Genomic DNA, 9,214 nt, shown 5'->3' with positions numbered 1-9,214 from the left:
TTTTTTTATTTAAGTAGCATCGTTTTTTATCAATAAGTAGTGCAGTAAAAAGTTCAGTTTTTTCCTCTGCTCTTATACATACAATTGCTCCAACAGATTGAACCATGGTTGAAGACAAAGAAGGGTCCACCAGATGGAAGAGAATACAGGCAAACACCTGCAGAAAGAAAGAAACTAGATGGTTTATATGAGTGCATATTGTGTGCCTGTTGTAGTACATCTTGCCCGTCTTATTGGTGGAACCCAGAGGAGTTTGATGGACCTGCAGCCTTGCTTCATGCTCATCGTTGGATATCCGATAGGTAATAATTTAGACGAAAGACGATCTAATCTTTTTGGAGGTCATGTTATACCTAAAACTTTTGATTACACTATAAAATGAGATAACACGCGATAATGGGGCGTATCAAATTTATCTTATAGAAATTAGAGAGGCACTAGCTCCGCTATAGTTTTGCATTTGTTGACGAAAGGCCTTAGACAATAAGTTCAAAATCACACATTTAACATGCTAAAGAACGACATTGAATTTAGAACACCAATTTTGAACTTGTTTACAAGTAGCATATATAGCTAGTGATGGCATCTTGATCTCATATGAATATATTGCTTGGTTTTCTTTTTTTCTTTGACAGCCGCGACGACTACACGGAGGAGAGATTGGAGGCATTAACGGAGAATGACAAACGTTTATATCGATGTAGAATTATAAAGAATTGTACAGCCACATGCCCCAAAAGCCTAAACCCTGCTCTAGCTATTCGTCAAATGGAAGCCATGAAGTCCAGGAATCGATTTTAATTCTTCTTGTGTGGCAGGGTGGGCATGATCTTGTGACGTGAAAGTGGTTTTAGATCTTGGTGTCGTTAATTATTTGAGAAATTCCCGGTGAACTTTATAGTGGTAGTCGTCGTGTATATACGAACCAAGCCTTTTTGCTTATGCCTTATGATCAGAGGTAGATGGTTTTTCTTCGTTATTACTAGTTCTTGGAGCAATGTTGGTGGCTTAATCGTCTTTTGGGCATTTGGTTCGCCTCATACGACTCCAAGCTATTTGTGGTTTAAATTCTAAGATGTCGGGTTTAGTCGGTTTGTGGAATTATTTGGTGTGTGTAAGTTGACCTGAAAACTTACGGTTATCAAAAGAAAAAGAAGGGAAATTGACTCAAAATGATCATATTTCATAACCAAATTAATGTTCTAACCATTTCTCTCTAGATTTTACTCAAAAATCACTAAATCCGTAAAACGACAAAATTTCAGGCTTTCTTCTCCCAGATCCGCAACCACGTCTGTAAGTATTACGAATGCGGCCCAAAAGCCTATTTTCCTTTGAAAACCACAGGTCCACAACCACCATCATATTCGTAATACTTAATGTTCGTAATACTTAAGGTCGTAACGTTACATCCACAATGGTACATCTGCAATAATTGGTGGATGTACCGTATCAGCTAAAAAACCAGAAAAATATATTGAAGTCAACCAAAAAAATCTTTAGAAATCGATCAAAAACCAAAAAATGGCCCATCAAAATCGATTATTTTTTGGGTCCGCATCCATTTGACATTTCGACCTAATCCGTCTAAGGGGCTGTTTGATGGTTGCTGGATGGTTTAGTGCAGAATGATTAAGTGGTCAGAATGATTAAAAGACTCTTATAATATAGTGTAAAATGAAATATAATCGTTTGATAATTGTTTACAATGAAATTATAGCACTGAATGGTTAACGGAGACTCATGATACATAATCATTCATAGGGTTTTAGAATCATTCAGAGACATAATTTTTTTTGCCAAACAAGATTTACCTCTTAACGATTCAAATGCTACCTTTTAATGTAACTATTAAAAGGTAAACAAACAAACCTTAAGAAATAAACTCATAAAAAAGGAAACAACCACTACTTTGTTTGTCCTATCTCATTTTTAATGTTATTTAAAATTGTGGCAATAAAAGAAAAAAAGAATAGTAAGGGGATCGATCTGTCATTATACAAATGAGCAGGGGTTTATATGCCATAACAAAAAAAAACAAACATAAGCTATGTGTACCCGAGGAAAGCCCATGTTCATCGTTCCATTCCATCTATCAATGGCAGAGTCGGAGCACCCTCGTCTCATCCTCCACAAATTTCTCTCCCCTGATCTCTGTAAGGTTCGTCACCGTTCACTACATACTGAATGCTTAAAAATTATCATGTTCCTGTGCATGCTTATGATTTCTTCATTTAGGGTTTATTAAATGTACAAATTTATCTTCTTACAGGAGCTTGAATTCATACACAAGAGCTGCAGCACTATCGGATACAGAAAAAATGTGTTCTCCACTACGCTTTCTCATCTCATTGCCACTAACTCTCCTCATTTGATTCTTCCTTTTATTCCTATACGTGGTAATCAATTGAATCATGGGTTTTCTAATCGTCTATAGTTATTTTATTTAAGTATCTGGTTGTATCGGTAACAGTTAATTTTGACTTGGTCGATGACAGAGAAGCTCAAAGAGAAAGTGGAAGAATTTTTTGGCTGTGAATATGAGCTCTTTATCGAATTCACTGGTTTGATCAGGTTTGATGGTCCTGTCTGCTACTGTTCTTGATCTTATTTGTTCCTATATTAGTCTTGTAATAGCATTAGGATTTATTTGGTTGGCAAAATAGTTGATTGCAACTTGAAGTACATATTCAAAGACGAAGATTCTGTGAGAATAGGAGTTAAGTTGAGAAGCCTATGAAGGTATTTGGACCTTTGATCACTTTTAATCTCACTCCCACACCATGAATTTCCCTTATCACGAAAATTTCGGTGCACCGCTTGATCTTCAGTTAGGATTGATCTGATACTTACCACTCAGCTAAGGTTGGAAGAGTGCCAATGTTTAGCTTGATTCTGTCAACCTAGAAAATCAGGGAAAGAATGGTTTCCGAAATTAACAGAGAGGGAATTGAAGAAGATGAATGGCAGAGAGGAATATGAATATCTTTCATATATTCCTTATGTTACAATAAATCCTTTATATACTAAAGCTCAATGATGGATTACCCCTTTGACGATAACAAACTCCTCTACTAACACCATATGACACGTGTATGGATAAAAAAGAAATAAGAAACTACATTATCACAACATCCCTGCATATTATGTTGTAGATTTCTTATGTGCATCATTGCCTCTTCCGTTAGACGATCCTTGTCCCTAGGGATCAAATGCGGATACAGCTTCTCCATTTCCATAGCATTCTCCCAAGTTGCATCTTGCATCACGATTCTTCCATTTCACCAACCATTTAATTACAGGCTTGTTCAAACGCTTAAGCATTCTCTTATCGATAACCCGTTATGGTTCCTTCCCCATTACGCTACCAGTAGAACTGAAGGGGGCAGAATCTTTGGGTAGAGGGCCAAAGTGCCATTTAAGCAATGAGACATGGAAGGTAGGATGAATGCTTGAATCAGGTGGTAACTTAAGAGTATAAGCTACCTTACCCACCTTAGTAATAACTGGGTAAGGATCGAAGTACTTTGATGCTAGATTCTGGATGGGTCTGTGCTTGACTGAAGTTTGTCGATATGGTTGCAATTTGAGATAGATCCACGTCCCCACCTAAAACTCCCTTTGTGATCTCTTCCGGTTCGCAGCTTGTAGCATAAGATTCTGAGCTTTATGCAAATTATGCTTGAGCAACCAAATGGCCTCTTCCCTTGCTGTTAAACTTCGATCAACAGAATCTACCTTACTTTCTCGAGGCAGATAAGGTAGATGTAAAGGAGGGGTTGACCATAAACTACTTCAAATGGAGTGCAACTAATAGCAGAGTGGAAGTTGGTATTGTACCAGAACTCGGCTAAAGGAAGCCACTTGGCCCAAGTAAGTAACCTTCCACACACCTATACAAAACTTCTGATTGGCCGTTTGTTTGAGGATGATAGCTACTGGACAATTCTAATGAGTACCTTGAAGCACCAACAATTCTTGCCAGAAGTTGCGGAGAAAGATTTATCCCTATCAGACACTATAGATTTAGGGAAACCATGTAGCTTATAGATGTTGTCCAGGAAGACTTAAGACATATCAATGGTAGAAAAAGGGTGGCTGAGTGTTAAAAAGTGAGCATATTTACTTAGTCCGTCAGTGACAACTAAGATGGCATCTTTACCCTGCGATTTTGGCAACCCCTCGATGAAGTCCCTGGCAATATTCTCCCATATGCCTTCAGGGATAGGCAGGGGCTGTAACAATCCAGGCTTAGCTGCATTATCAGTCTTGCACTTTTGACAAGCGGGACAATTACGAATATAATCGACTACATCTTGCCTCATCTTTCGCCAAAAAAATGGACAACCTTTTTAGAATGGTAGTGCCCCCCCCTGATGAGAGCCATGCATTAATGCTAAACCCTTGCTTTTCAAATCCTTATAACTCCCCATGACCAACCTGCCCTTCCTCCGAAGTTCCCGATTTTGCCAAGTAAATTGAGGGTGTCGACCGCTTCTGTCTTGAGTTTCAGCTATTAGAGTCTTAAAATTAATGTCATTTTCCCAACTCGCCTTAATAAGGTTATGGAGGTCAGATTGAATGCCCGAAATTGCCAGTTGTAACTTGTAGCAACTCCCCATGGGTGGCACTTGATAGCGCATTTGCAACTTTGTTTTCAACACCCTTCTTGTAGGAGATTTCATAGTCATAGCCTAAAAGTTAGACAACCATCTTTGTTGAAACGGAGTGTTAACCTTCTTTTCTAGCAAGTGTTTCAAGCTCTGTTGATCAGTCTTGATTACAAAATGTCTGCCCAACAGGTAAGAACTCCACTTTTCCACTGCGTGTATCACAGCCAAGAGCTCTTTTTTCCTATGTGGATAAGGTTAAAAGTTTAGGTGACAAGGCTTTGCTAATAAAGGACATTGAATGCCCCTTTTGCACGAGGGCCACCCCAATTCATTGATTAGAAGCATCTGTCTCAAATACAAGCGACTCATTGAAGTCTGGCAAAGTGAGCACAGGAGGGTTCGCCATTGCATGCTGGAGGTCTATAGAGGCTGCTGCTGTTTCATCACTCCAGTGGAATGAGTCTTTTTGTAATAATCTTGTTAAATGCTTCGCAATGATGCCATACCTTTTGATAAACCAACAGGATAGCCAAGTGATATAATTATATATATATATATATTATGATGAACAATAAAACAACATTTCCGTAGTAAGATCAACTTTCGATCGTGAGACAAGAAATTGATGAGATTCTTCTATTTTAAAATGAACTTGCTACAATTTTTTCTGAATCACTCTCAAATTTCAGCTGGAGCAAAGGTGCAAGCATCAGCTGGCATAGTGACGATAACAGGCCATATCTCAAGCAACGTGACTATGCGGTGCGCACTTGAACTTTTGGGATATGCATGTCATTGAAAACATTCAGACCTCCTTATTTATTGACTATTAAATTCATACCTGGATCATTTGGCGTTCATCATACTGATTATGATATTTGGCTACTGTGGCACCCGTTCATCTCCATTTTAGTTTCAGTACCCCGTTGGGGAATGCGAATGCAAACTTTAATTTTGCATGGTGTACAATCAAAGTGATTCTAGATCTAGTGTCTTATTGTTGGTTTAAGTAACCTTTCTTGTCACTTCTAAGTGAATTAAACGCGTACCACTACAATATTTAATGTTTGAAACTCTTTCGTTGCATTGATGTTCTTGTCTAGGTTACTCTCTTAACTTCTTTGTTTCCTCTATGTTTAAGGCAGTATGTTATTTGAATAGTTATGGTGTGGATTTTGGTGGTGGTCTCTTTCACTTCCAGGATGGCGAACCTACAACTTTCATTCCCATGGCTGGTGTAAGTTGTACTTGTTCCATTCAAAATCGCAATATGTATCACTCTTTTGCTCCATATGTATGTCTATATAGATAGTCAGTGATGTGTATTATAAGTTTTATCAGATACTCAGATACAATTGTTTTCTTTTAGGTAGTCTTACCTGTTTATCACTAATGTCTCTATGCTTATTGTATTTCATTAGGATGTTCTGATTTACACTGCCGACAGCCGGAATGTTCATTCTGTTGAAGAGGTATCTCCAATATTCTATCTTCTCTGTTCCATAGACTGCAAATTATACTGGCACTGTGGCATTGGCATTGGGTCTTGGGCAAAAATGAAAAGGAAGGGCATGATATAAAAATTGATGATCCTTTTGGCATAAAACATTCGGCCCATGAAAAATATATCACCAATAATAGTTTTTATTTTATTTTTCTCGTTATTCTATTTTTCTCGTTATCTTTTTCTATCAATTCAATGAAAATGATATTCAGCTTATGAATGAACTTCAAATGGATGTCACTCTTCCCGGATGCGTAGATATTCACTTTCCTTTAGTTGATTATTTTTGGGGTTTTCCTGTTTGTCTTTAGGGGGTAGGCAGGGAGCGGGGGAGGGTTGTAATCACTCTTCCTGGCTCTCTGACTTTCATGTTGGCACATATATTTTGTTCTGGATCAGCATATACATAAATTTATGAACTCTTGTGCCACCCCTGGCCACTAAACAGAACTATTGATTTCTCAGATAAAACAGTGCTTTAGACTTACCTACTATCCCAAAGTACCTTATGTTACAGATAGTCTTTGGATAGATATTTACTTCATATAATGAGAATCCTGTGGGAAAGCTTTGACCATTATGGCAGAATTTCAACTTCACAATTCACCAAAGAGAGCTTGGTTGGACCCATTGGAAAATCAAATCAAATGATCATTTTTATGACATAAGTATGAAGATAAGTGGATGTTTTAAATAAGGAAATGTCGCATCTAATTTTCTCAGAATGGAATATTTGCTTAATGTGGATGGAGGGAATGGCTTTAAAATATTGACTTACTGAAGCATGACACAAGATTACAGAGCAATAAGAAGCCTTAGTGAGTCAGAGGGGAATGGAAAGAGCAAATGTGTTGCTACTATGAGAATGTGAGAACATGCAATGTAAAACATGTAACTGATGACAAATAGATTGCTTAGGTTTGATTTAAAACCATACCAAACCAAGCCAAATATTACATGGCATACCACTAAAAAGTAGGGTATGGGGGATAGGATGCACAAAGACCTTTCCTTTTCCCCAAGGGGTAGAGAGCCCTCGTGAAGACCTCCGACTTGTGAAAACTTTAGTAGAGACAAAGACAACTTATGGCAAAAAGTCCTTTTGTTTTGAAAGTTGGGAGGATTTTGAAAAGAAACTAGAGAGTGTAAGGCACAGGCTAGAAATACTAGAAAATGAGTGTATGCAGGCAACAAGGACAGTAAGCAGTAAGTCAGTAACAACAATAAGAACAGTAAGCAGTAACAAGAATACGAACATATGCAAGAAAAAAAAAAACTAAAACACCAACCCGCATAAAAAGAGGTACTAGAGCCAGATCCCCATACTACAACAAAGCCAGGACATTGACATTGCTATCCTAGTATCCTATAAGTAGGATCTCTACCCTTCCCCCATCTATAGTAGCTGCTAGTCCCCATAAAAAATCTGCTACATTGGTCCTACACCTCCAAGAAATTTGATTAGAGGTCATGCCTTGGAAAGGTCTAAAGAGTAAGACCACCATTTATCCTCTGCTGCTCATCCCACGTCCTCCTCCGCGACCCCTCCCCCCATCCCCTTGATAGTTATGCTCTCCACCCCTCTCACCGGAACTGTCATGTCTCCCTTAACATGCCCAAACTACCATAATCTTCCCTCTCATTTTTAGTGATGATCTTAGACAAGCTTAATTGAACAACTTTATGTCATTCTTAACTTCATGGGTTATAGTTGTTTTGTGAACCGTGGCACTTTGAAGCCAAAAAAAAAAAAAATGAAATGGGAAAAAAACTTATTAAGCTGCAAAACTTCGTCTATGTTGATTGCAGATTACCAAGGGAGAAAGACTCACTCTTACATTGTGGTTTACCCGGGATAAATCTCATGATGAAGATGTAAAGCTCATCTCATTCCTAACCAAATGTCCATTTAATTGCTCCGACCCCAGTCCGAGTGACTACTTACCATTGCCAGCCTCACAGAACATGTATTGGTTTCCGCCTGAACAATCTTCAACTTACCAGTCAGGATTTGACATACGATTTGCAAGACTACATGTTCTAGGATACAAACCTTATTCCTCAGATGCAAGTTCCCTCACCAAAAAACATTCATCCTCAGATTTCTCCGACATACTGCTTGAACCATTAAGTGTGGTACGAGGAAATGAGTTATTTGACAAGGAATTCGCCAACTTATCACATCTACTTCAGGTACATTAGTCATTTTAAAGCTTACACTAGAAATTTTTGGTTTCATTTAAGTTGTAGTTATTGATGAACAGATTTGTTGAGTGTGTCTGAAAGCTGCTGCATCCAGTTGATAAAAAAGCTAACATGAGTATCTTTTCTTCCAAAAATACCATAATTATAATTTAGCCTTCAAATCTAAAATATTATCATCTGATGTGGATCAGATGGTTCAGTTTTACCATTGGAAGGCTCCCCAGTTGCAGAGATCATCAGAATTCAAAATGGAACCCATCAAAGTGGTGCCAATTTCTACATCACACCGGGAGAACATTTGTCGTTTGACGGTTGAATTTTTAAAGGATGAACATCTAGCAGAGACAATATTCCATTGCATGAGTTGTGGTGAGAATGATTGGGTGAATTTTTGTGGCACGGTTGATCTATGGGAAGCATATACAAGTAAGCTATGGCATAAGATGGTTGTGATCCTACCGAAGTGGGTAGCAAACCAATCTATTTTCTATGAACCCAATGGTTGGGTTTGAAGGTTAGAAAATGGGTTAAGTAAGATATAATTGGAAGTAGAATGTGGTGAAACAGAACAATTTTGATGGAGTTGCATTGTTTGTAGACTTGGGATTATGTGAGACGATATAAATAACACTAAACCTTAACAGTGAAACATTGTGAAGGTGAACCTTCAATGTGTTCTTGTTGTGAAGTTTTGGTTTTTTTTGGACCTGTTTTAGTGTTAGAAGTATTGAATCTATACTATCTTATAAAGCATTTGGCTAAAACAATTAAACCCGTTCATCTCTAAATGATTTCATCCCTATCCGATTTCATCTCATATCTGAATTCGTGTAACTAACTGCAGATAAACACAATCAAATACAAGATAAACATCTCATTTTAAATATAAAAA

At 37.8% G+C, this 9,214-nt stretch overlaps 2 protein-coding genes across 4 annotated transcripts in view; both read left to right on the top strand.

Moving 5' to 3' along the window:
- Positions 1 to 1,255, top strand: part of LOC112523343 (succinate dehydrogenase [ubiquinone] iron-sulfur subunit 3, mitochondrial) — a 6,458-nt gene extending 5,203 nt beyond the window's left edge. The window contains exons 3-5 of the mRNA XM_025132908.1: positions 53 to 56; positions 97 to 302; positions 636 to 1,255. Coding sequence (XP_024988676.1) covers positions 53 to 56; positions 97 to 302; positions 636 to 801 — 376 coding nt within the window. The 3' untranslated portion in view covers positions 802 to 1,255. The remainder of the gene's footprint in view (positions 1 to 52; positions 57 to 96; positions 303 to 635) is intronic.
- Positions 1,256 to 2,096: 841 nt separating this feature from the next.
- LOC112522440 (prolyl 3-hydroxylase 1) lies at positions 2,097 to 8,989 on the top strand. 3 transcript variants are annotated; one of them, XM_025131549.1, is made up of 8 exons: positions 2,097 to 2,161; positions 2,273 to 2,396; positions 2,499 to 2,574; positions 5,303 to 5,375; positions 5,755 to 5,850; positions 6,035 to 6,085; positions 7,927 to 8,310; positions 8,514 to 8,989. In XM_025131549.1, exons 1-8 carry the CDS (start codon positions 2,099 to 2,101, stop codon positions 8,832 to 8,834), a joined length of 1,188 nt encoding a protein of 395 aa, XP_024987317.1. In that variant the 5' UTR covers positions 2,097 to 2,098; the 3' UTR covers positions 8,835 to 8,989. The 3 variants fall into 3 exon arrangements, with proteins under 3 accessions (XP_024987317.1, XP_024987316.1, XP_024987318.1); XM_025131548.1 differs by having other exon boundaries at positions 2,273 to 2,399; XM_025131550.1 differs by lacking the exon at positions 2,097 to 2,161 and having other exon boundaries at positions 2,316 to 2,399; positions 2,474 to 2,574.
- Positions 8,990 to 9,214: the final 225 nt, after the last annotated feature.

The sequence above is a fragment of the Cynara cardunculus genome (assembly GCF_001531365.2).
Source record: "Cynara cardunculus var. scolymus isolate 2C chromosome LG 12, CcrdV1, whole genome shotgun sequence".
Lineage (NCBI taxonomy): Eukaryota > Viridiplantae > Streptophyta > Magnoliopsida > Asterales > Asteraceae > Cynara > Cynara cardunculus.
This window is presented reverse-complemented; position numbering and strand designations above follow the sequence as displayed.